General features: G+C 35.6%; 1 protein-coding gene across 7 annotated transcripts in view; it reads right to left on the minus strand.

Moving 5' to 3' along the window:
- Window positions 1-27,947, minus strand: part of Fife (fife) — a 54,310-nt gene that overhangs the window by 6,851 nt on the left and 19,512 nt on the right. For 4 of the 7 annotated variants that reach the window (XM_064120894.1, XM_064120893.1, XM_064120898.1 and 1 more), the window contains exons 7-20: window positions 27,259-27,403; window positions 26,760-27,050; window positions 25,748-25,943; window positions 23,503-23,663; window positions 22,137-22,208; window positions 18,024-18,148; window positions 15,559-15,671; window positions 15,088-15,173; window positions 14,836-14,894; window positions 6,450-6,619; window positions 6,138-6,353; window positions 5,315-5,658; window positions 4,779-4,958; window positions 97-223 (exon numbers count right to left, since the gene is read on the minus strand). In XM_064120894.1, the coding sequence (XP_063976964.1) occupies window positions 97-223; window positions 4,779-4,958; window positions 5,315-5,658; window positions 6,138-6,353; window positions 6,450-6,619; window positions 14,836-14,894; window positions 15,088-15,173; window positions 15,559-15,671; window positions 18,024-18,148; window positions 22,137-22,208; window positions 23,503-23,663; window positions 25,748-25,943; window positions 26,760-27,050; window positions 27,259-27,403 (2,285 nt within the window). Of the gene's footprint in view, window positions 1-96; window positions 224-1,523; window positions 2,408-4,778; window positions 4,959-5,314; window positions 5,659-6,137; window positions 6,354-6,449; window positions 6,620-14,835; window positions 14,895-15,087; window positions 15,174-15,558; window positions 15,672-18,023; window positions 18,149-22,136; window positions 22,209-23,502; window positions 23,664-25,747; window positions 25,944-26,759; window positions 27,051-27,258; window positions 27,404-27,947 lie in introns of those variants that run through there. The other 3 variants (XM_064120895.1, XM_064120899.1, XM_064120900.1) reach the window with 3 other exon arrangements.

A 27,947-nucleotide genomic window follows, 5' to 3' on the forward strand; every position in this document is an offset into this window, starting at 1 on the left:
TTTTAACTGAATATCTCCCGCCATCTAGAATTTTTCTATAAAATTTCTCTCCATAAACTTTTATAAAAATATGGAGCCAAATACTAGAAAAATTACCTCCACTTCTCATCCTCATCTGACTCACTATTTATGTCACAAAATCGTTCAGGAAATCCCATCATCGTTTGTCCCATGCTGTCCTTCCTCTCCCCCCGATTGATGCTGTCCCTTCGCTCATCTCGCCCTACGATATTTCATTCACGACATTATACAAATAAATCACTACCTCTCATTTTACTCTTTCGGGTATAATAGCCAACTGTTAGACTCGCAAAATCTCCTCCTTCAACTAACAAAATTATTCTACATTATCTTTGCGATTGATGGCCCTCAACACATTGATCCTCCACATTCTTGAAGAATTGGAAAGTAAACGGCCTGAGTCAGGATCGGGGAAATTTTCCGAGTTTTTTATAAAGAAAAAAAAACAATTGTTGCAAGTGTTCGTCTGAGTCTTACTTACGGCTCAAGGACATCCTTCTATAATAAAAGGAAAAATTGGCAACATTTTCGGCGAACCGCCGCTGAATTGAACTCAGAGATGACAGTCTAATGGTAAGAATACAAACGAACACACTACCTCAAGTATACTTTTACATTCAGCGATAAGCGACAGTTTCTTCTTGTTCAATATGGCATCAACTTAGTTGCAACGATTCCATAACTCTCAATATATTAGGGCATTGAAAAAAATGTAAAAAACAATGTATTTTTATTATAAATTATTATGATTTGAAGATGATTGTTCTTCAGTCCTGTCTGTTTCTTGTATAATAACAAAAAATATTATAACAGAAAACTATATCGATTATTGAAATCATTCTAGGAACATTTCTTTTTCCTGACCTCATTTGTTTAAGATAAAAAACCGAGGAGATGAATGAAGCCATCTTTTCCATCTACTTAATTATGATTTTTTGATGGGTTCTTGTACTTTACAGTTTTGTTTTCCACTTTGCTACGAGGTTAGTCTCCTCCCCATATCCGCCGACCCCCCATTATTTATATGCACTGTACTATCGTGCTCCAGATAAACTTGTACGGAGCACTATTTGCATTTTTCGTATCAAACGGTATTTTACCGATGAGGGATAAAAAATAACTATTAACCAATCCCTAAACTTTGAAAAAACGAATTCAGTCATTTTTAATTGTTGATATACCGGAGAAAATTTCGGAAATGGATATTGGTTAATTAAAAAATATTATAATATTTCTTATTGAATTTCCACGGTAAATCCAATGGGAAAATCGAACACTTCCTATGGTATTTAGTTCTTTAGAATTATGGTAAATTTTATTCTACAAAACTACTAATTATTTTGGCCAATTTTCATTCCATATAAACATAGCCAGTGAGAATCTTGAAAACATATAATAGTGTCAAGTAAGGAGCAAGAATTCAGTGTCCACTACTACTTTTCATGCGAGTATCTATTACTTCCATTACCATACACAAACCTCTAGAAGTGGCTAATTCAGAACACTGTGATTACAGTTGAAAAATTTGGGGAATTACTGGATACATTCTACAGTGAATTAAAAGGTAAATATTAAAGGAAAAATCTTTATTCTGGTTTAGGCATTACTAGAATATTAAGTTGGGAGCAATGAAACAGTGGGCTTGAAGGTATTTCATTGTATTAGTGCACGAGGATCCTATGTTTAATTTACTATGGAATAATTTATTTCAACTACTGGGAATAGGCGGTAAATTTGTATAATTTAGAGACAGGATTTCTAAAATACGTCCTCAAGTTTTCAGTTGAAATCGTGTGATTCAACATCCCACGCTAAGAATACACAACATAAAGCGGTTTCAATTGAATTCAGTAGTGAAGGAAGGAAATGTAATGCAATTTTATGAGAAGGTTTTGTCAATACTCTCAATAAAAGGGGAGACGCGAAAATTGCCGGCAATTTTTTCAGCACTTTTGTGCGTCTAAGTTAGCGCCTTTGATAAAATGAATTTATTAACAAATCTGATATTACAAAGAATAAAAATGACATGCGTGTGACATTTCATCTCTCCACATCTGAATACCTTGAAACGCCAGACATGACCCATCGGGAATGAATATCTCGGATATCATGACGGATAAGGTCACACCAGGATGGAGGTGACTTTACTTCAACTTTATATTTTCGTTAAACCAAAAAAAAGTGTCAACATAGTAAGAGAGAAAGAAAGTAGTACAGAGGAGTGAGACAGAGAGTGGTCTTACCAGTGCCCTCAATCGTTGGACGACATTGCCTTGCGTTTATTATCGGGGTGGTGTGGAGTGCGGTAGTGATAGGGAGGCCGAATTACCGGTCCTCGGAGACACAGGCTCGCACTGCCACACAGTAACTGTTGGGACTATGCACTCTGGTTGATCGGGCCCGGTTATTCACGGATTGCCCGATTTTTGAACATAGGTTGGTGATGTGGTTGGTGGTTGTGGTGATGGGGTGTTATTTTTTTTTATTATTATTATTTGTGGTTAGTGGTGATCATGTCGATTGAGTGGTTGAGGTTGGCCAATTTCATTTATGGATAAGTTTTTTTTTGTCCATCGGCATTCCGACCGAGCGAACGTCACATTAGTTGATATTTTTTCGTTATTGCGAATATCGTTGACAAGGCAGCCGGAAAGAGAAATAAAACATGAGGATCATCTAAATTTTAATCTCATCAGAACTTCAGTAATTAAGTGGTAAAACAGAATACGCCAATGAAATTCATACTTGAGCTTTTGATGATCATCTTTGAATGTCAGGATGTCTAAGTTTCATCTATATTTTTCAGTTAAAGAATTTTAATCCATTTGGAGCGTTATACACTTCTTTGTAGCTTCAAATTCTCTTTACCAAAAAAAAATATGATCCAAATTTCACTGTCTCCTTTAGATTCGGACAAGTTTCAAAATCGTTACAAAAATATTTTCCTGTTCCTCAGTTCCAAAGATTTCCCTGCGATAAATAAATTAATAAACAAACAAGTAGACATGATCCTGAAGTCAAGTTGGCTCATCAAGTTCTATCACTTTGCTACTGTTTCGTCATTTATTTTAATTTATATTCAACATCAAAATGGGCATGGTTGCGGTAGCACAGTAAACACTCACACAGAGAGAAAAATGTCATTATGTTGACGGAAGGATGACGATGTGACGGTTTTCATATTAAGCGATTTATTCTATAATTTTATTATTATCCACTTTGGTAAACAACGAGTGAAGTATAATGAACAGAATTAAATGTCTGAAATGAAAAAAAAAAATGGGGTGATTTGAGAGGGAGGCCGGGGTGGGCACTTACTCTGGAGTTTTCATCTCCATGTTAATTTCACATTCATTATGTATTCATTTCACATTATCGCTTCCTCAGACACTAAATCTTGAATGAAACAATAACTTATCTTCAATTTTTTTCACTACTTTATTGTGGAGTTGATGAGTTTCGTTGATGGTTTTTGTGTTTTCTCAATGACATTTATCTTTCTGTGCCCATGAACATTGCGCTTATCAATACTCCTTCAGTAACAGAAAAAAACGTAAAGTTATTCAGCAAGTGATACTCTCAGATGATCCACGGAGGAATTGTCATTTCAACACTGACACGATTAAAGCGTGTGGATTTTAATGGAATAATACCTCAAGTTAAAATTTTGGTTGGTATTGGGCGGGTTTACACTGAGTCACACACAATGATTAAACATTGAACCTGGAGCACGAACAATTCCATCGGAAACAGTGACTCAATGGTTTTATCAAATTATTTGAAAACTAAATGTCAAATAAAAACGTCTGTGGACGTTGTGAAATTAACTGATTGATAGGATCCGATGGGTAAATCATCCGTTCGCTCGGTGAAAGCACCTCCGGGTTGAAGGGTGAAGCACACACGGGGGTTCAATTGAACATGAAATAAAAATAATAAATAAATAAATAATAGTAAATGGATCAAAAAGCATGAAAAGAAAAAAAATCTAAGATACAGAGGAAATAAAACAGGAATGTTAGTATAGAAGATATTTTCAATTGAGTCACTCAACAATTTTCTCATCCGCTCGATTCCACTTTAATTCGAGGATTTGACGTAATTTTTAAAGATGGAAATTGATATTAAAGTAAACACAAATACAATGAATTCTATACATCCATTCTTATCATCAATGGCATTCGTGGTAGATAAATAGAGACAGAGAAAGGTAAAATTGTTAGTCAATATGATGGAGGGATGTAAAGCTAGTAGTATAAATGCGGCAGGCAGTACGATAGGTTAATGCACCTGATAGAGGCATGAAGCATGACGGAGAAGGACGATAGATTGACGTTCCTCCTCACGTCTATGTATATGAATGCTGGTGAAAGGTGGAATTGATCAGGGCTGGGGTAGGGGGTAGGGAGAGGTTGAGGAGATCTGAGGATGGAGGAAGATGGATATTTGGCAATGCATCTATCGAATGAATGTAACTTGTGCTGTACAAAGGTACTGATTCATTGATTTTATGACACGGTATTTCATGGTCAGTGTGCACATATAATTAATACTAAGGTGATAAGTGGCAGCGATCGAGAGACAGTGTGAAACGATATATTTAGAGATTAAATTGAAGAGAGAAAAAATATTAGGGGTTAAATATGTTAAACATAAATTGAGAGCGGAGCGATAACATACAATAGGTATTTTGATGATATTTAGTTTGTCTTGTGGGGTTCTTATTCATGACATTGCAGATTGACAAAATTACTCACGGCTGCTGCGTCTTTTTTCATTGGATAAACTCATTGTTCTTCCAAGTTCACCTCTAGCTGCTATTTTCTGAAGTGATTTCAACACCTCTTCGTGATTTCTCGCGGTTCTTGCTACTGAACTGCGTCGTCTGTCGCGACTATAGTAAACAGGTGGTGTCTCACTCTCACCGATACTACCTCCTGTTAATTTAAATTATTCGCAATTAAAGTTTTATTGATAAGACAGGGTGAGGGAGGGCGAACGAAACAAAAGGATTGAGTGCAAGAACATGTTGTCATTGATTATTAACTCGATTTCCAGGCTCTTTAACGGGCTGAATCGAGATTGGGTCAGGGGGTTTCAACGGATGAAGGTTTTTTTCCAATTTTTCACAGGTTTTTGCTTACCAATGTGAATTTTGTAATTCTCTATTTGGTCCATTTTGATTTTGCGTGGATTGCCGGATATACCTCAATTTTTTTGGAACAATAATTTATTTACAAAAAGTTTTTTTTGCATCATTGACTGATTAAATTATAGGGGTAAAAATACTTACGTTTACTGTCAGTTCCTCCTTGACTTTGAAAACTACTCCTTCGACTGCCAGGCAATGATCTGCTGTAGTCTTTAGTCAACTCGTAGGGTTCAATTTCCAGTTGTTCGGATTGGGATGAGCCGCGTCTTGAGTTTGCCTGCCAAGCGTGGTCAGGGTGTAGGAAATAAGGCTCAGGACTGCCGCTCTCACTCTGAGTCTGGGTTTCATCGCTATAGCTTCTTTCTCGTATGTCACGCCTTAGTAATCTCTGGGCTATCATTGATACTTCGGCTGATACTGAACCCCGGGGTGAGGCATACGGGGATTTACCTGTGCGCCAACCCCTGGGATCCTCCAATCTGTACCTGTTTATAAAAAAAAATTAATAGAGCCGGTAATTGTACAAATTTAAAACAATTTTTATAGTTCTGAAAAACAATTTCCGGAAATATCTCTATTGTTTTCGTCAGAAATTCCACTGACTGTAAAATATACTCATCGTGTTGAGGTAAAATCTTGTCCAACTTTTTTTTTTCTCGCGGTGACGCTCGAATTTTTTCTGAAAAAAATCATGGTGGCTCTCTTCATGGTGGCTCTCACAGTTTGAGTCTCCCATGTGCTTAAATAATTTTGTCTTTGTGAAAATATCGAGTAAGTAGAATCGACGTGTGAATGTCCGCAGACGTCACGACATGAATGAATTGTCATGTCTGTTGTATTGATCGCAATACCAATTTTCACAAAAAATATATTTTGAAAAACACAAAATAACGAATGACGATGAAAAAAATGTTTTTCATGTCTCCGGAAGAAAGAATATGTTTTAATCAAAAGGAATACTCACCAAATAGCTCGATCAGCTTCGATGGCATTCTCCAGATTGACAATGCATTCGCCGAGAAAAATATTTTCACCATCCGCTTGTGAGTCCCACAGGGTCACTTCGATGGTTCGCTCAATAAGTTTTTCCCCTGCAATACCCGGAAATGTCAAATTGGCATTCCATATTGGATTTTGAGCTCGCTCAGCAACATCTGTTTGGAGAGTATTTTTCTCACCACTGTCAGAACAATAAAAAAACAATAATGATAATGAGAAAATTATTCAACCATCAGAATTTATTTCAAGTAGTTTCAACAAGTATAACAATCATTACCACGGCGGCAAGAGCACCAGTTTGGCAAATGCTTCAGGTGGTGAGCTGTCCTCGCGGGAGCAGAGCTCATCCCCACCGAGGACAGACACTACTAATTCCTTTGAGTCTACCTCGTACCAGACTTGTATCTGTATCCTGCCAGTCACTTGGCGTTCCTTAGCTATTTGCTCCTACAAAATTTCCGATACAAGGGTTATAAGAGGTGAAAAAATCGTAAATAACATGTTGTACCCGCGCAAAAAAGTTGGAGAGAAATTATCACAAAAGTCGAGTAATCACAGAGCGAAATTCATTTGTGATTTTAACTAAAAAAATTACATATACACAAGAAGAAAAAATATGGTTATGGAGAAAGAATTGATTTTGAAAAATTTCTACTTCAAGTAAATGAATATTTGTGACAAATATATTTTTTTATTAGATTACAATTCTGCTCGGGGATTGCGGACTATGGAAAATCGTTGCGTTAATTTCTTAAAATATTTCTATCCAACTTTTTTCTTTAATTATTCAGTGAATAACAAATTGAAATATTATAATTAATGAATTAACTCATCATGTCCTAGCATGGGCAATAATTATTTCAATTGTTATGTATTTTTCATACCCAATATGATTACCAAGCTGCTATTAATATTTCAATTAGTTCTCCATCTAGGAGCTCTGAATAAAACGAACCATAATTTTTTTTCTCTATTATATACCATGAAAAAATCCTAACCACGAACGCAAGAGTAAAGTATATCGTTCCCTTCTCACTCTATTGCATTGTGCAATTTAATCCCTCAGCAATGAATAGACTTTAGGTTCATAAAAAAAGTCATCGATGCAATCGAAAATATGTCCATAAAAAGTATCAAAGAAATGTCAAAGAGGGATCGCTTTACTCGTGCACTAGTGGCGGCTCTTAATATCCAAAGAAATAGAAGAAATAGTAGAAATGAAAGGGACAAACATAAGTCAAAGGAATTAATTTTTATTGGAATACTTAAACAGAAGAATCATAAGAGGAGTCTAGGATGCACTTGACATGCTGAGCAAATATGCAACATAAAAGATTTTTTATAGCGAAGTGGTCAGTCGTTTTGAGTCGGCCCCACTTTTTTTTGACTATATCTCAAAATTGTAAGGAATAGCGAAAATTCAGTGAAAACCTTTTATGGAGATTTTTTGTTTGTTCACAAAAAATTTTTTTACCAAAATTTCGCTATATTTCTTAGTTATGGGGATGTTGGCCACAGAATAATTAAAACTGAAATTGAGGTGGCTCTATCGAGCACTTCGCTACTGATTAATTTTATTATTAATTCATTTTAAAGCTGTTTCGATGACTGCACTACGCGTCCAGTGACTCCAGACCGAAAAATCATAAGGCAACAAATATCATTATATCGTTAGCTATATAAAACTATGGCGACTATTAATATAATACATTATATTTTATAATATATCCATTTCTCTTTGATTTCTTCATGTACTGAAAGAAAATTATTAATAAATATAATATTTAATATTTTTAACAAAGAGACCATTTTTTGTTAACGTATCCCCCCTGGCCAATCATTATTTCAGCTTCAATTATTCCAAATGGTTTTACCTAAATGAAAATTTAAATTTAGAAGATCTGGAATGTAATGAGTTTCCCTCCACGTTATATCCCGATCGCTTTAAATTCTCTATAGCCAACGATATGTGCACATAAATGAGAGAATGACGGTTGAATTAATAATGAGAATAAACGACAAAGTGAGAGTTATCTATTGCTTCGAAAATTCTAAATCAGTGTATTGAGAATTCATCAGTAGAATATAATTCAATTAATCTCGACTCAGCATTAAAAAGAGTTGGAAAAATGCTTGACGTTGAAGTTTGATAAATATGGAATATGCATATAAAGTATTGCATACAGTGCAGGCATTTTTCATGTATTTCATGTATTTTTTGTCAGTAGCAATTGTATGGGTCTCGTATTTTTAACATGATAAAATTAGACCAGGCAGAGTACTCCGAGGGCCAAGCACCGTTTTAATTCTCAATATTCGGCGTCGATTTAGGGGTTTTTTTCTTGCAAATTAAGTTTTCTTAATTTATTAATATAAATGGACTTTTTCCGTGAGATAAGTATAATACGGCGATACTTTATAACTTTCTGAATTCCCGAAGAAAATGGAAAAAACTTGGGACGTTTAAAAATTCCAATTACACAGAGATAAAAGTTAGTGTGTATCTTGAATAGAGATAATAGAATGGAACTAACGATCATTTGACGATTTCATGACCGTCAGAGGCAATTTCATAGGGAAATGTAAATGTTTGTAAGTATCTCCGGTTGCTGTGAACGAATTTTTCATAATCTTTCGAATTTTTCTAGAAAACTCGGGAAATTTCATTAGAATTCCTTACAACCGGTAGATTATGGTTCTTCCATTACTCAGAAATGAAAATATGGTCACTTGGTCTTGGAGCACAGCGCACGGTGGTATATTTTCAATACATTCTCATTATGTGCACACTCTACTGCTTACTTACTCACACGCACACATGTTTGAACGATTCGGGTACAACTCATAAAATAGACAAATAATTGGCGGACTATTCGAGCAATAATTTTTGTCAATTTTTCAATTGAACCAGTTCTTTCAATTCGAGAGATGTAAACCACAAAGTTGCTGTGACACATTCGCCAAGGAATCATCCAGATATTTAAAGGATCAATAATAAAATCAATAAAATTAGCGCAGTAAAGTGATAGATTGTTAGAGCTCGAAATGAAGTGGTTCATATAATAAGTGATTTAGAAGCAAATATCAACTGAAATGTCAATAAATTTTTGCGTTAAAAAATCAAAATCCCATTGAATTTGTAAAAAATTTTCAAAACTCATCAATTCTTGGCTTTGTGCAATTTATAATCTTTTCATTTCCTTGGATTCTCAATAAAAATTGGAAATGGCAATATCTCTTTTCCAGAAAACATTCTTAAGAGAGTCAACTTGTCAAGAAAATCAAATTAGTGTAACAGTGCAATTAATGAATCCCTCAGGCCAAGAAAAATTCCTCGACATTTTTTTCTAAAATCACTCATTCTGCAGGTGAGAATACCAGGAGAAAAAAAAAAGAAAAATTACTGACCGATTGGTAAAACGTTCTCCCCCAGTGCCAGATAAATTTTTGCGCGGTCCAATAATTCTTCACGATTGTGGTATAAAAAACTAGTGCATTAGGTAGCAAAATTTCCGAGGCTGCAATTGAATTTTTTTCTTACCGTTGAGATAACCTTTTACCATGCATCATAGCAATTTTTTCCCTTATTTATTTCTCCTGCAAGAAATAATTGGAAGATGACTCATTACATTGAACTACTTCACTACTGGAATAATAATAGTAAATAAATCAGAATGAAAATTATATGCTCAAATTGAGGGAAAAATACTAATAAAAAGACTATAGTCGTGCCAGTTGGGAGAGAGTAGCGTGAGGACCATGTTTTATGCTAAACTTGTTGGTTATCATATAGCCATAACTTACATTTTACACTTTCGTCATTTTCGTCGGCGATAGTTACGTTTGTTTCGATACATTTTTTTTATTTTGCTCACACGAGGACACAGAGACAAATATAATATGGATAAATCGAAAAATGGAGGGTGCTGGCGGCCTCGGAGGACTAAAAGGAGAGCTCATAGGGAAAAATTTATATGTTGGACGTTATTTTAAAAAATATTAAATCAGTTCTATTTATACAACAATAGTATATATTTCGCCGCGAGGCTGAAAAGAAAATAAGCCCATAAAATATATTTAAATTAAGATACTATATTGAGTCGGCATAAATTCAATATTTTTTAATAAATTTTTCCATGAGGAGGGAGTGTCACAATAAAACCAGGGATGAGAACACAGGCACAAATAACATTGCAGTTTGAAAAAAAATAGAAGAGAAGATACTGGAGTGCGAATGATCGCGAAAAATTTTCCTTTTTTGTTCTTGCGACACACTGACAGGAATTGGGGCTTGAGGAAGTATCATTATCTAGAGTAAAGTAAACGATGAGAGAGGGAAATCAAATGGCGAAGAAAAGTGAGTGATTCACCAGAGTGTGAGAACAATCCAGAGACGCGAGGAAAGACAGAATGAGAGATACAGATTGATAGAGAAAAAGAAAGAGAGAGAGAGAGAGAGAGTCGAAAGAGAAAGAAAACAAAGGTTGGATTTTGAGAATATTCGAGGGGCGAATCCCGGCAATAAAATAAGTAGTGAGAATTTTTATTCCCACTCTATAAAATGAAGTCATTCTACCCAACTGTAAATTCAAATTTGAAATATTTCAGTCTTTATGATCATTTTTTTTCAAAGAAAGTGGTAATGGAAAAATTTTAACAGTCGAAAACTTCAATAATTGTCAATTAAGTAGGGGGTTAGAATTTAATATTTATTTATTTTTTTTAGTGCCATGTCATGGAAAATAATTCGATATAGAACGGAGCTCTTCCTCCTCCCCCTCGAATATCCTCATGGTGATCCTTTGGACTTGACATTTTTAAAAAATCACTTTTCTCACTCTTCCACGTTTTTTCACTACATTTTACTGCCATACGTCTTTGTTTATCATTTTTTGGATCTTTATTCTCAACTTACATTCAGTTTTACACATCGAATTTTAGAATTTTCTCGTGTATTCTTCCATTATGCCATTTGCAATTTCACAATCAGCCTAAAATGGGCTAAAACCTAGACACGTTTGATTGATTTTGGAAGAAGTTGATTAAAATAATAGCTTTTAAAAGTTATTCCTGTTATTTTCATAATTTTTCATCAATCGTAAGGAAAGTATTTGTTATTAACACATTGGATATGTGGTTTACAAGAGTTGGACGGGCTTCCATTGCATGATAATGAAAATGGCTGTTATTGACCTGGGTCAATGGAACGCCGTTGTCGCGTGTTCCTCACAATCTCCGAAGTCGGGGGAATCAGTTATGTTTCAATAGATATTGCTTTTAAATTCATTAAAAAATATATGCTACTTGTACACAGACATGAAAACATTGGTTTCATAATTTCTTTAATGCTGATTAGGATTATTAGGCATCGCCATGGAATAGGGGCCGTTGTTCGTTATTAATCGCATGCTTTTGGGATTTTTTATTATTCATCTGAAGAACGCAACTCACCCCAACTGACACTCATTCGGTTTTCGCTTGATGGATATTTTTTCGTTGGGAAATACGGAAAACAATAGATTATTATTTGATTGTGTATGATATGATTCGAGTTCAGTCGACTCTCTTTGGCTTTGGCTGCCTTTCTCTAGCTGCCTGAGTGTCTCTAGTCGAGGAGAATATTTGTGCTAACGCAAAAAAACCTCCCAGAGAGAATGCATATTTTGGAAAATGGACGTGACTATAGCGTTCTCGTTCGATTAATCTCAATGGCTCTCCTGTAAGACACACCCCTTACGGATAGGGAAGTGACAGCCTCTAGTTTCCCCTTCGGCGAAATTTCAGCCCTGAGAATGGAGAGCGAGGCAGAGTCGACTGTACTTGAAGACAACATATGAATACTGAAAACATCATTCCATCTGTGGAAATATATTCGTCTCACGTACACATGTCAAGTGCAGCATGTATACAATAAGGTACACATGGTGAGATGAGGGAATAACATATGGATTTATTATATAAATCATAAAGTACTGCAGCACTGTGGAATAATGAAACTGAAATAATGATGATGATGATAACAGTGGTATAAATGCAATTTCTTGAGGTTTAAGTTTGGGAAATTTCGTCATTGTAATTAGTTGAAATTGTAAAATATGGCTGATGCAAGGTATCGTCCATGTCCCCGCTATACACAGAGAAAAATAGTGAATTCAACCAATTGCCTATTTTATCTTTGATTTTATACTCTTTACAACTATTGTATAGAATTTTTTCTTCTATTCAATATCTTTTGGTTTAAAATTTATTTTCAGTTTTATAATGTTTTTTTGTTTCCAAACCCAATCCACTTTTTCTCTCTGTACTGATACAAGAAGCTTTCAATACCTCATAATAATCAAATGATATATTTTTATCTCTTATGTATTGACTTGATATATTCTGAAGGCGTTCACGTCACCTAGATATCCGAAAAAATGTATTAAATAATAGAAAATTGAAAAAATTATGAAAATTAGTAGAGCCTGATTGAAATCTGTCTAATGAATTTCTGGTCGAAGAATATTGTTTCCCTCCTATACGACAATTATCTATATCAAAACATCGAATTTTAGTAGACACCGAATGAAAGATATTGAAAGTTCATTTTATCTCTATCTTAAATTAGCCAGCTATTTTTATTCTTAATCCTCTGGCCATGTCGTTATTCCACAGATCATCAAACTTGAAGTGGATATTGGAATTTACACCGGATATTTTCATTCTCCATTTTGCCATCACTAACTCAGCCTTAATGAAATAGTCCCATTTACATCTTTTCCATTAATCGCAAATACTATTTATTTTTTTAAATTCTTTGCTCAATTGAGAGAATAATAATGGCACACGACGATAGAGTATATTCACACGCAGGTGCAAAAACTACTGTTGATTGTACGTGAGCATTTTATGTTTTTAGGTACGTTTCCCATTAGAAAAAAAATGAAAACTGCTTGCAAAGCTACCATAATCCATAAACACTGTTAGAATTTTTTTTTAATACCTAATGATTGCAAATTAATTTGAGTATATATATATATATTTTTTTTTTCTGGGATCTTTAGTTTATAATAACCAAATTAAAAATAAAAAAAAAGTATTTTCTTTTCTATGAATGAGTGATAGAAATTTCAAAATTTTGGGCTCCAAATTTTAGGAAAAATTTTCTAACAGTGGACCTAATCAACCAATATCTGCATTCAAAGCATTAAATTCTCACTGTTCCATTTTAATCACAATCTCTTCCCTTTTTTTTGCTTTATGGACCCCCTTGAGTCGTTCCGACGCCAACGCGTGCGGTATCACAGCGAAACGGGGAATAAAATTCATATAAAAAAAACATTTAACTAAACGTTTGAACCGACTACTTAAAAAAAGTATTTCAATGCATGACAAAAAATCAGTGCTGTATAAATAAAAAGTGATTGGTGTGCGAAACAATTTGACGTATTATGTGACGAGCGAAGATAGGTAATAACTTGAGGAGTTGATTGTTATCGTATCACACACACACACACACACACACACACACACACACATATAGTTGGACGTTAACTATTCCCACCAAAAATACACGGAGAAGCACATTCGGTAATAATCATGTCAAAATTTGCAAACTCCACAATGAGAATTTTTTGACAATTTTTACAAGATGGAAAAGAAGAAATCTGAAACGTTTAGTGGCTTTTCAGATTTATCGCATTCCATTTACGTCAATTAAATTATTTAATTAGTTACTAATATTATCGGCAAGAGTAACGGTTATGTGGCTAGTGAAGAAATTGCTCTTACGAAATTTTGCCTTCTGGAGTAATCAACCATTTTTATGAAACTAGCAACTCATTCCACTGTTTTCGAAACCACTCAAAACGTAACTTTTCGTTGCTTTTTTGACGTAATTTTTACTGAATTTCTCTCTCTGTGTATGCGAATAGTCGTAGCATCCGTATTATATACTATCCTCTATTTTTTCCCATCAACTTATAATGTTGTACATGCACAATGAATATTTACATCGTTATTTCCTTAACAGAAATTTCTTCTGATAGTGTCACGTTATTCCATACCCACCATCGATGAAAAGTGTAAATTTAAATAATGCGACTGTTTACAGAGTTGAAAAATAGTCAGTATACAATTGATTGATATAATATTTTCCACACACGTTTAGAAGAAATAACGCGAGTGATGAAGAAAATACTGGCAACACCCATTTTGACGACATAATTGGAATATTCCGTCATTGATTCACTGATTTTATCATTGTCCTTCAATTAATCCCTGCCATGTTTATCTTACAGATAGCAAATGACATAATATTATTGTATATTGACTATATACAAACGTCATACATTTATCGGTCTACATTTGCCAGGTTTACTTGAAAACATATATATACGTATATATATGTTTTACTGTAAAAGTCCCTTTGGGGCTGACTACTGCTGGTAATTTATCTGAATTATCATTGTACGTTGTTCATATAAGAGCGATAGCGAGAGTAAAATGTCAACGTAAAATAAGTGAGTAAATAAAGTGAAATGTGAATAGTCTGACAGGGGTAAGAGGTACATGAAAAAAGAAGAAATTGGAAAGAAAAGATAGAGAAAAAGACAAAAGAGAGAGAGAGAGAGAGAGAGAGAGAGAGGTCACATGTGTAGGCTCAATTTATTAACTCGTTATACCGGCGTCTTTGGCAGTTTCCTGCGAGTTGGCGATGACGGTGTTTTATCCGTTTCTGTGTCTGAAAAATTAACCATTAATTGATAATTTTGAGAGTTCAGGATCGCTGAGGAAGATTAATCTTATACGGATATGTTTTTTAGGAAGTTTCACAAAATTTTTTAATTGTAATTCTCCAATTCTCTACTTATAAAATGATAGAATAAGTATAATAAGAATACTTATTGATACTTAGAAGGGAATGATGTACTCACCTAACTGAAGACCGAGATTCCCTGATATTTTCCCACCAGGGGGAGGTATACCAGAATCATCCATTAGATCAAGACTGCAATTATCCCTGTATAAAAGATTGAAAAGTATTTGCAGAATAGAGAATATAACAAGTCTAACAAAAAGTATCTTGAATTACATTTTTATACATTTTTTTTAAATGAATAGTTGACCAAAAAAATTATAATTCGATAGTTGTGACAAATTGTGGGGCTGTTGAGGAAAAATTCGCACATTTCTAGTGGTATATCTGGGATTTCTGTGGAATTTTCCGATTTTACGCAATAAAATTTCCAGTGCCAGTACTAGCATTTTTCCTGTTAAATTTCTCTCCAGGAATACGATAAAAATTTAACAACGTACAAAAAGCCAATAGAATAATGTAGACCATTTGGGTGATTTATCGTGAGTATGAAAGTTTTCCTTTGTTTTCTGTTATGAATGTTACTAACATGTCAGAAACGGGTTCGACGACGATTTCAGCAACGTCGCCAGTGTGCTCCAATATCTGAGCAACTTCCTCATATGTACGATCGACCAAGGAAACGCCTGACCACTCCAAAACCTATAACATTCAGTACAACATTTTGAATGAAGAATTCAATGCGCTAAAAAGAGAAAGAATTTGAAATCTTTCAATAAATTCAATAAAGCCAAAGTTTGGGCTTGAATAATTATTTAGAATAGTTAATCGGAATAATTTGGATAATTACTTAGAGGTAACATTCACGTTGTGCTGGTTTACACAACAATTTCGGACACTAATAATTTAATTGATTACAAAATAGTCATTGAAGAGCCGAAGTTAGAATTTTTTATAGCCCCTGGTGGACAGAGATTGGGCCGGAAAAAAAATCCATGATTTTTCCTTAATCCTCTTAATTAACTTAATTATTGCCATTAATCTTTCGAACTCCGTATATCGACTCCTGTAGATAATCACTACTGGGGCACATGAACTTTCGATCTTTCGGTGTATCCTTACAAATTGCTCTAGTCCACGCAGGAGAGCCCTCACAGAGAAGTTTTCAACCTCTCATTTTCGGCTAAAGCCAACCATCAATCAGGATTAAGAATCCTGTGATACTATTCCCTGTTATTTAATCTTCAATAATAATAATTCTATAAAACTTGCCTGAATATATCTCGTATAAGAAATTGTCCGACCGATTTGGTTGAAAACTTTGAATTCGAAATCCCTACTCTGGTAATTCATCAGTAGTGAAGTGATATACTCGATTCGTTTCAAAATTCAAATGCAAAATTTCAAAAAAAATCTTCAGTCCATTTTTGCTTTCTTGCAAACCCTTCACATGTCCTTGACAATATTTCTGACGATTCTGTCATAGCGCCTAACCAAAACATCACTCAAGATTTTGTCTCCGATCCTCCCTATCTCCATTCAAAGCCACCATTCAACTAACGACATAACAGCTACACAATAGATGGAAGCGAAATAGAGATGAAAGTTGTCCTTGAATGAGATATTGCGTTATTCGTAGTCCTTTCAAACGCAGTGAGTCTCCTCCTAAGAAAAAATGAGTACAGCCATGTGCTATCGTATTTTAAACCACTTTTTTTTTTTCATTTCCACTTCTCTCTCATCTTTCATTCTCCACATTCACGTCGGTTGTTCCTAATTTTCCGCTTTAACTTTCAGTTTGCCTTAAACTTACTTTTTACCACCCCTCAGTTATATACATCGTAACCGAACAAAAGATACGAGTATACAAAACGTATGCGGAGATATATGTATACAGTACCGTGAGCTTGATAAAACGCCTGTGCCAGCGCGATTTTTGTGTATATCTGTCTCCGCAGACGATTTTCTACGTATTCAGCCTCACTATCAACATATATTTTTCATTTCCCATTGTCATATACTTGGAGAGGCCCTACATGAGCTCTGGCAAATATGAGTTTGATACTGAAACTGTAGGGTGCAACACAGCACCATATATATTTTAAGACTTTTCATTTTTGTTTCCTTATTCATTTAGCTGTTGATCCAGCTGAATTTTTATTTTAAACTTGAATGCAATTTCAGATTAAGAAAGTCTCTGAAGAAATTTGCTTTCTGAGCTACTTCTCCGGTATTTGGAAAATTTCTGAGCTATATTTTCAATATAGATATTCTGCAATGCGGCTTGTTAAAAACTTAATATTTGTTCGCTCTTAGGAGTTAATTGACAGAATTCATGGAGCGCGCTGTTAAAATGGAAGTACACCCCACACTAGTAGCATTATCACGATGGAAAACCATCCAAGACTTTCTCCATAGTTTGACGCTGATAGTTGCTTGTTGGCACAGTTGAGTGTTCCATTTATCGATTTATTCTAAGACGATAACGACTTAGTTATGTACCATGCAATATTTACTGTCAAATATGGGAAAAGTGAATTTGTGAGAGTGTCAAGAAATGACGGTGTGGTATGCGCTCTGCCATGTAGGAGGGGATTTGGGTGAGGCCAGAGTGAGTTCGATACTGCTAGCTATATTCACTATTTTCTCTTGGCAAAAGTTTTCATGTAATTAATTACTGAAGTCTGTAGGTGGGCTTCACGCAGTGGGATCGTGACTCAGTCCATTAGTAACAGCCGCGAGCATTGTTTTCCTACCAATTAGGAAAAGTAATGTAGCGCAAATGTAACGTGCCAAGCCGTTCATTCTGTCGTCTCGGAAAATTAACAATAGAGCGTTTGTGTTTTTCCCCCTTTTTTAAGTTTCACTTGATTTTTATTTATATGTATATCAATTTGCGACCTGACATGTTTCATGGGAGCTTCAATTAAGTCATAACTTAAATTCAATAACTGGCTAGGAGTCCCCTTCTTCAACAAGTAGCTCTGAACAACAGTGGAAAATAAATGACTTTGCAGTTGATCCGAATATTGATGGAATATATATTGCTTTTACCTTATCACCCTTTTGTAGTCCAGCTTTTTCGGCTGGTCCTCCGGGGACTGTCCACACGATTGAAGCATAGAGACGTCCATCTGTGCCAGATTTACCTCCCAGCACTCGCATACCAAAACCGCGTGCTGCAATCCAAACATTCATTGTCAATATTGACGTATAGATATTTTTATGCATGTAAATTTGGATGTATTTGGGTAAAAGCTATGTAAATAATCACCATAAATTTTTTAATAAAAACCTTGGAGAATTCCCTTGTCCTTATCAATAGAATTGAAATGCCAAAAAAAATCCTCTTTATGGAATTTGAGGCCTTACCATTAATTGAGAAAATATTCTGACAACTTTTTCAACGGTGTATATATCAATATATTACATAAGCTCTTAATTAAATCGATAGTCAGAAATGGTAGAATGCATAATGCTCGGAATAACTGTTCCGCAACCATCGTACGGTAAACCGCAGAACTGTCAGTAGCATTCCGCTTCCAGGATTGCTACTGTATTACCAGTTACGATGTGTTTGACGTCCATCTCTATTTCAGATATCGGACGAAATACCGACGTCTCAATCATCATAAACGTCTGGAATTCCCCGGAATTTCATGCACAACTAGTGCCTGAAAATGTGTCAAACTTTTTTTTACATCTAAGCTATTAAACTTTTTTTTATCCCTTACAGATAATTGGTATTATTTTTTTTTTGAAAGGCTTCCGTGTCAGAGGTCCCCCAAGAACGAAAACCAAATTAAAAGCACAGGAAAAGTATCTGTTTCGGTTCATTAGAATATATGGAGAAAAATTATGAGGATTAAATAATGTTCTTGCAAATGTTCTTGCAGACAAAACCCCTAAATATTCACGATTGACATAAATCACAGGTACTTATATCTTCATTAATTAAGCTCATTCTAGTTGAGTAATATGTGTAATTATCTCGAATGGATCCCAGCTTGTACAAACTTTGGTGATATCCCTTGACTAGAGTGACTGTAAGGAGGTACTCATGAATAAAGGGTTTGTTCAATGATCGTATATGGGGTGACATCATGAGCGAGAAAATATTGACAATGTATCTACACCTAATAATGCAGTACCTCAAGAGCATCACAATTATCAATAATTTCCGCGACAAAACTTTGGTAAATAATGTTCACGAATGTCAAGTGAAAAATACTGAAATTTTTGACAATGACTCATTTAAATACACAACTTAGATTTAAAACAATAATTACTATGGAAAATTGGGGTGAATTGAACAAAGAATTGGATGAGGCCATTGATATTGGAGGTAAACAAAAGAACCACCAAGTCACCGGAACTGGTGTACGTCGGTGGATTGACTGCAACAGGTACCATTGTTTGCGGTTGGCCCGAGTCATGAAAGATTTTATGCAAGACAAATGATTTCAATTTACATGTTTTTTCTTCTACAATGAATTTCCAAAAGAACTAACAATGGCGGGGTTAGTGTAAAATTGGAACAGTCGATTCACCGCCGGATGATAAATTTTTTACCAGTGACAAATGACCCCAGACAGTTTATCAGCTATTAATCGATAAACCAGAGTACTTCAACATTGAGTACCGGATAATGGGATGCTGTTGTGAGAGAGGTTTGCGCAAGGTGACATTAATGGTCTTGTATCGATTCGCAGTATATAACTTTTAAAAAGAAATATCTTGAGAGGTCAAATAATCAAATTATAGTAACGACCAAAAGATATCACCCAGTTAGTCGATACCTTCCAAAACTTTTATACTGTTGTTCGTGTAACACATCATACTATTATTATCCAACTTCACAAGTTTCTCAGCGAGGGGACTCTCTGTCTGATGAACTGTAGATTAAGTGGAAATGACTGCAGAAATTATCCTTATATAAGATATTAAGTCATATAATAGTACAAAGAGCACACTCCGAGAAATTGATGTATAAAAATACCAAAATATTAGAGTTGAAAAACTTAAATATTACTGTGTTCCATTTAGGGTTGATTTTCAATTTAAAAATTGGGCAACCCCTGTAATTTAAGATCAACGAGTACCTGTTGATCTTGCTCATGTCACACATATGAAGGAAAAGGGGTAAAAAAAGCGAGACGTGTGGGAATCCGTGCGTGAAGGAGCGCAAAAATACAGAGACGACAAAGACTCGAGTACTCCCTCGACCCCTTTCCCTTGACGGCAAGAGAAAAGTGTAAATAAGGTGTTTAAAAGGTAAAAAAAAAACGTTACGCCTCACCCTTTTCCACCTACATAATAGGCCGCAAATGATGCTATCGCATGGCTCAGTCACGTGTAACTAACCCCATTGAGAGCAGAGAAAAAAAGGGCGTAGAAAAAACACCCACGCAAGTAAAATTATCATGAGATATGTATCAACCTCTTCATCGTTGGGTGTAACGAAGGTAAAAGTTTGTATGAACATCCTCATTAGATTCAGCAAAGAATTATTCAACGTGGGCTTTTAGTTCTCCCTAGTTGGAAAGTTTCACTGCGCCAGGAGGGTGGATAAAGTGCCGAGGGTTAATTATCCTGGCGAAAATTATAGGGTTAATCCCTCGTTTCTCCTGACCTCATTTCTACGAATACAATCAAAAAGATGAGATGTGTCTGAGAAGGGTTGGGGGGATGGGGGCGAGATAGTAGTGATGTGGCAAGTTGAAGAAAAATTACCAGTCGAGTCGAAAAATCATAATATTCATACAGAGATACACTTTTTATGAAGAAAAAATTCCAGGACTGGCACTGGGAATAAATGTTTAGGAGCGCTCTATAACTTTTATGTAAATTTTCTGAAAACAATTACGACAGTGCCACTCAAATTTTCTTAACAACCGAATCCCAGTTCTCCTTCTGAAATTATTACAGAAAATTTGTCTGCGTCAACGACCGTGACAGCGTAGATGGCTCTCAAATACAAATGTTAGGTACTGTGACAACAAAGAAATCTTGAAAAATGAAATGGCAAGAGTCAATCCCTTTGTTTAGTTTTTTCCGGGAAAATAATTTCCCTTCTTCTGGTCACATTCCGGTGATATGAAGTGATACGATATCAACGCAAAAGTGACTGTTGGGCAATGGCTGTGTCAACAGGGATAATGTCAGTATGATCGATGACGCGCCGCCATAACGTTGACGCGATACATCTTCAACGCGACTACCCCACCTCAATATTACATTTTTTCTCCTTTACGTACATGTTTTTCTTTCAATTTCTAATGTTGGTCATTCAACCAGTATCTTAAGAGGAATCAAACCTGTTGCGTGTTAACAGCCGTGATAACAAAATCTGCACACGGTCGCGAATCAACAACTTGTATTTTAAAAGGATGTGTGCTTATAGCAAACTTTTGTCAATGGTGCCTCATGTAATGACCAATGGAATTAATTTGAAAAGGCCAGATTAAATTGTGTGTTCATGTGCCGTTAGACCGTGTCATCTGTTCAAAGAAATGAACAATGTATATTGACGCATGGTAAAGGAGAATAGATGGAGTGGTCTTAGCTAATCTTGACATAAATTTTCTGATAGACGTCAGTGTCGGGCGGCTCACCATCTTCCTTCAATAACCTTGTGTCTCACCCGAATGCCACCAATATTGGGTAAAAACTTCTTACATTGATGCCGTAACCCTCAACTCCATTTTTACGAGGCAGGCTTTATAGCAGCAACCTCCAACGTTCTCCCAGAATTCCAGCTTTTCCTCGTAAGTTTTGGGGTTAAAAGGAGAAAAAACTTTTGTCATATACTCCCCAGAGGAGGAATAGCGTGTAACCGTAAATAATCATCAGAATAATGTCATGTCTTCTTTAGCAAAACAGATCAGTAGCGGAGTGGTTAATATGATTGATTCGTTTTTTTCGACAATTAGATTTTGCATGAATAGGCTCTAACAGGTAAAAGTTTCAATGTAAATTGAAAAAAAAAAAGGTTTTTTTTTTTCATTGCAGTTGTGTGAGTGGATAAATTTGATTTGAGGTCATTATCGAAATTTTCCACACAGAAAAAAATTTCTTATGCTACTTCCATCTCACTTGGATGTAAAAACATGTTTAAATAATATTCTCAATATTATCGTTCATTAAGACAAAATTTTTACGACTTACTTCTGTGCCCTTTCTCCATCAGCATTGGATCTTTTCTAAGCACAACTCGCCTTTTAGCATTGACCCTTGGAGCTGGAACAATATTTTCAAATTTAATTCGCAACATCAACTGATCCATCACAAACGAAGTAAAATCTATGGAGAAAAGAGTGAATAAAAATAATCTGAAAATTAAGTTTTTTTTTTAGGTAAAGTTGTCTGAATAGGCGAGTGTCGGTAAAAATATGGAGCAAAAAAAAACCTCAAAAATTCAGCTATTGATATCGATTTTTAGGCTAGGGTTATAGATCCATCGGGTGGTTATTTACGAGCAATAAAATTCGGTAACTAAACGCATCAACAATAGATCTACAGGTGTTGCAAATCTCATAGGGTTTTATTCGACTTCAATTCCACCCTTGACATTATACTGCATACTAGTTTCTGTGTCCATATAACCCATCAACCCCGCAAAGCCAATAAACTAGAACGTTTTATGTGTTTGTACTTCGTAATGAAATACATTGACAGAGGGGATGACACGAGTATATTGCCTATTCGCACACACTATTAAAGTTTTTCTCTGAATTTTTTGCACTGGAGTTTCAGTATTAACGTAAGATCATTTTCCCTATGAAAATTTGAACAAATCATAAAAACATAGATATTTATAATGAGTTTGACATTTTTCCTCGTAAAAAAAATACACATTTTTAAAGTTAAAGTTATATTCCGTTTATAGACTGTTTTAAGATTTGCCGGAATTTTCTGAATTTAGACAAATTTTAACTTTATTCAGACGTTTTTATTCTTCGAAAAATTGCATCCAAAAATAAATGGACAATCCCAGAGTACTAATGGTATTATGTAATTAACAATCATATCATGCATTTGTTTTTCGATAATAGCCATTGGACGAATGCTCCATTTTTTCCCCCAATCTGTTTTCCAATACCTCTCAACCGATGAGGTAGCATCCGTGATATTGTTTCATAGCGGGTATATACATTTTACTTCATTAATTAAGGGTTTACATAACGCAGCCATCCCATTGGTCCTGTAGCAATCGATTCCATTACCCCACAACTCTATCTATTTATAATCTCTCTCTCTCTCTCTCCATTTGCGAACGACTCTTTGTTGCGTTCGGTCTAATTAATAGACGTTATTAACGTTGAGCTAGTATTCCTTTGTCAGCTGTAAACTGTATTCTATGACGATAGTCGGGATTCCGTATTTGAGTACTACAGAGTGAGTGGAATTTGTAATCTACAGCCATGAGGATTACTCCAGGGTTTTTAAAAATTATCCTCAGATAAATTTGTGTATGAGCTGCTTTCCCAAATTTCATAAACCTCTATAATATGTGAGATATCCTAGGACATACCTAAATCACTGTCCACATCGTGAATGACAATCTTGATCCCTTCACCATCTACTAAACTTCCTTGTCTTGGTAATTCGCGATCTTCCGCAGCTACGCGAGCCACGACTGGGGGAGTTGCTTTTGGCACTGATGGAAGACTTCTCACCATATTAATATCTGGTCTGTAAGAAAAATCAGAATAATACAATGAGTGATGAATCTTTTTTTTATATTCCTCATATAAAAGAAAAGAGAAAAATGAAAAGAAGAATGAGCCCGCCAAATAGATCTTTTGAAAAATTCCGCGATTACTATGCTATCATTAGCATAGAAAATGAAAAAATTTTTCATTCATCATCAATTCGTTAATTTTTCTCTTACATTTTTCATCAACTATATCAACAAGTGAAGCAGCTACGAAGAAAAAATCTGTTCTTTCGGAGACCTGTAAATGAATTAATGGAAATCTTCTCTATACCGTTTCCATTGCACACATGTACGGAAAGCATAATTGGATTAAAATATCACCGTTCCCTCCAGCTATTGTCTCAAATAGATGGTACCTTCATGTAAGACTTAATTGTCATACAATTAGCATCCAAAGCTATGACTTTCTCCCACGTGCTTGAGGTAATTTACATGCAGTAGGAGAAATGAGGGAAAACTCGTGCTTAACGAGGATTTCATTTGGCTTCGGAGGAAGCCAACTCCTCCCATTTTCGGTGGCTCTCCACAATCAAGTGAACGTTCTCATTTCATAAGACCATCTGTTTAATTTACCAAGACAAGACTCCTCGGGGGGAGGAATATGCAAATAAGTAGTAGATTTTCTTCCAAGTTTCAGTCCAACAAAACTTGAACATATCTGCATTAACATTTATGAATTTAGCTACAGTCAATCTCTCTATTTCATAAATTTATTAGCACATATAGCTCTGTAGTCATAATAATTCTGTATAAATGGGTTAATCACGTGAGAAGGTGGCTCGACAAGCAAAAGAACAGGAGAGACAGAAGGTAGATAGGGCATCATCTTGCTGATCAATTGTAAATATAATCAACTGTTGAGAGGGGGCTGGAAGTTTGTTCGACTGTGATGGAGATGAAGGATACACAGGGGTTTCTTCGTGAGGAAAGTCTCACGACTTTGCTCACGTCCCTGTAAAAGCCTTCACTATACTTACATCACCACACAAAACTTTTCCCTAAACATTCAAACTTCCTGGCCCCAAAATTTCCCGTACTCATACACATCACCTGAGACTAAATGAGCTCATACTTCAATACTAAGTGCTAACTCTAGGGGAGTCCCTCATAAATCTTTGAAAATCGGCAGACTTTTTCGGGAATACCGGGGCATAAATTACCATTGTAAATCCTACCATTTTCGCTATCCCAATATCTGTCACCGTTTCACTTAATTAAAAATTCACTTCGTTGAAAAAAACACTGTAAACCCCCTTCTAAAGGACTATCGAAATGATTGCATAGCTGTGAGGGATAAATCGTCGATTTAAATGGAAATTCAAACTTGAGAATATATAACTATTGAGCACTTTCTTCGGTCGGGGAGAGGGATGAAGGGCCTACAGTCAAACGGATCTCAAGTATTAGTATGGCATACGGAAGAAAAGTTCATTCGAAGACCTTGGAGTATTAGCAAAGAATCGGGCAAAATGGTTAAGTTGAAAAGTTCTAGAATTTTTTTTCTTCCATTTGAAATCTTTCCGATAACAGAGTAATGCTATTACAGAAAATTTTTCTAGTTCCAACCTTTCTCCGCGTGAATTGCTGAAACTATGGCAATGGGGATACGAAGCATTTTCAATTTCAATTTATTTTAGAAAAGAATCTATTCACCTTCATGGGAAAATACTCCAAATCGAGAAGGTACGCTCTAATGGTTGCAAAAACAAAAATGACAATTAAGAATTGGAATTCGCGATTTTTTTTCAACGAAAAAACATATCAGTCGACAGACGCAAAATAAAAAAAAAATCTCATAGTTCGATTTCATGAAGGGTTTTCTCCATTTCTATAGCTAAAATTTATTTTTGTCAAACGTTTTCCATGTACTTTATCCGAACAACTCGTAGAAAACTTGTATTACCTCAATCGCCTCAAAAGCACATATCCCTCTCTGTGGGTTCATACCGGTGAAAAAAAATTATGTCTTGCAGGTGTGAGACTTCATGGAATGAACCCGGATGAGACATGAAAAATTCAGAAAAATAGTTTTTTTTAAAGAGAATGCGAACAAACTTACAGCATTGAAGCGCGGCGTGTTCTGGGTCTGGACTCCCTTGGCTCATCACTTTGAACTAGTGATACTTCCGATCCAGCGGTAGCATCCAAATTTAGTTTCTTTTCCTCTTCGCCAGCCATATCGTATCCCATCCCAGGTTTGACGACCCTGAACGATGGTCTTCTACCCGGTGATCTATCCTCCGCATCCCTCGACCCTGCATATCATAAAAATGAAGCCCAATCTGCCAATTTTTGCGTTCATATCTAAAACTCTTATCATAAAGCATTTCTGTTTCAAACTACGCAGTTGAAATTTATATTATATTTATATTTATTTATTTATATTTTTGTTTTGCATATGAAACAAAATTTCATACACTGTATATTGCAGCTCACGAGTGATTCCATTTCATTCTGACAATTCGAGGCACTTAGCGTCGACAAATCAATTTTTGAGAAAATATGTAAGTTTGAAGGATTGTCATGCTTTCATTTGGAGCAATAACAAATTGTTAAAAAAGAATCAATGATGTGGAAAAAATGACGAGAGTAGAGGGCAAAAGTTTCTTTCCATCAATCAACAGTTTCCCTTTAAATCTACCTGATAGCTGGAGTGAAAACTCCAGTATGTGGACGAAGAAGGTAACCAACTCGCTAATACATAGCCAGAGAATCGTGTATACATTAGTTTATTCATACAAACTAACACGGCTCTCATGGCATGCGGGTGAATAGAGAATTCGATACATGCTCATCAAAGCGGCTGTATACAACAACTCACATGGCCCCCGCGAGGATTTTCCGCGTGTGGAAACATGATGATTATTAGTTTGCACTTATCAGCAATATCGATCTCAATGAATTGGAATTATTTCTTCTTCATTCATCGTATATCTGTCGTTTTATAATTAGTTGACTGAATTTTGCATTTCTCAATTAATTAATCTCTTTGTGATGTACAACTTTATGATTGACAACTCGGTGGAAAAAATATCCAAAGAATTTTTAAAATAAATAAACGTATAACTCACCCTGATTGGATATGGAGGTTCTCTGTTGAGCAGCAGCGATGGCCATGGCATTAAGGCCACCACTTCCGGGTGTCGCATAGACATCGTAAGCCGAAGCTCTACGCGGCAACTGGACCGGCAGCCCGAGCCCTGTATCAGTATGGCCCGACTGATTGCCACCACCACCACTGCTCTCTTCATCATAGGAGTGTTGCTTTGTTACACGTGATTTTCGTCTCACTGTTCCACTTCTTCTTACCGCTCGTCTTCGACGCTCATCTTCGTCTTCACCAATATCACCTGTTTCTTGATCTGAGGGACAAAACAATTTAATATTATTTAATAATTTTTATGTGCTCGTACAATTTTTTTATAAAGTATCATTCAGTCATCGATATTCACGGGAATACAGGAATAACTTGTGAGTAACAATAGTTTCGTCACTTTTGAAAAACCAAAAAAGCCAGGAAAAAGCCGCATTGTTTTCACGTGCCAATCATGTGTCAAAAGGTTACTCTACCTGTTGAGGGGGTCTTGACTGTCTTTTGTGGGCTTGAAGATCGTCCCTGATAGCGATCGGGTGATCCACCTCGTGACTTGCTCCTTCTCTCGAGCTCCTTCTCCCATCTAAGTTCCTCGCGGCGCTCTCCTGCAACCTTTCGAAACTACAACATTACGACCGCCATTAGGGCTCAAACAAGGGCACACCACCACATTTAAGGGTTATCGCGACATATACAGAGATAGGCACGTTGATAATCATGTGCAATGTAGATCATGGTGATTGCGGCATCAATCTGTGAGAATGATGATCAAGCCACAAAGCCGTGCATCGTTGACAGTCCGTCAGTTTATGATATTTCAATTTAATGCTGATGTTGAGAGCTTTCCGTCCTACAACTCTGTGCACTGAGGGGAGAGTGTAACTTCCGGCAGGAAATTTATATTCGCCACTCGTTAAAACACAATTATTTCAAAATTTTTAAAAATTTTAAATTGTCAGGAAATTGGTATTCCAATCTGATGATTTATCTTATCTTATTTTCATAAAAGTAATTTGGACGTTTCATTGTAGTAATTTTTCTTCAATTTTTTTCTCGATGTCATTAGAAGAATTAACCAGTTTGGAGTAATTTTACGATCATTAAATCAACGATGAGGTGCGTTAAAACTTCTTACTCTTCAAAATGATTATGTAACAGCACTCTA

This window comes from Diachasmimorpha longicaudata, chromosome 5 (assembly GCF_034640455.1).
Source record: "Diachasmimorpha longicaudata isolate KC_UGA_2023 chromosome 5, iyDiaLong2, whole genome shotgun sequence".
Taxonomy (NCBI): domain Eukaryota; kingdom Metazoa; phylum Arthropoda; class Insecta; order Hymenoptera; family Braconidae; genus Diachasmimorpha; species Diachasmimorpha longicaudata.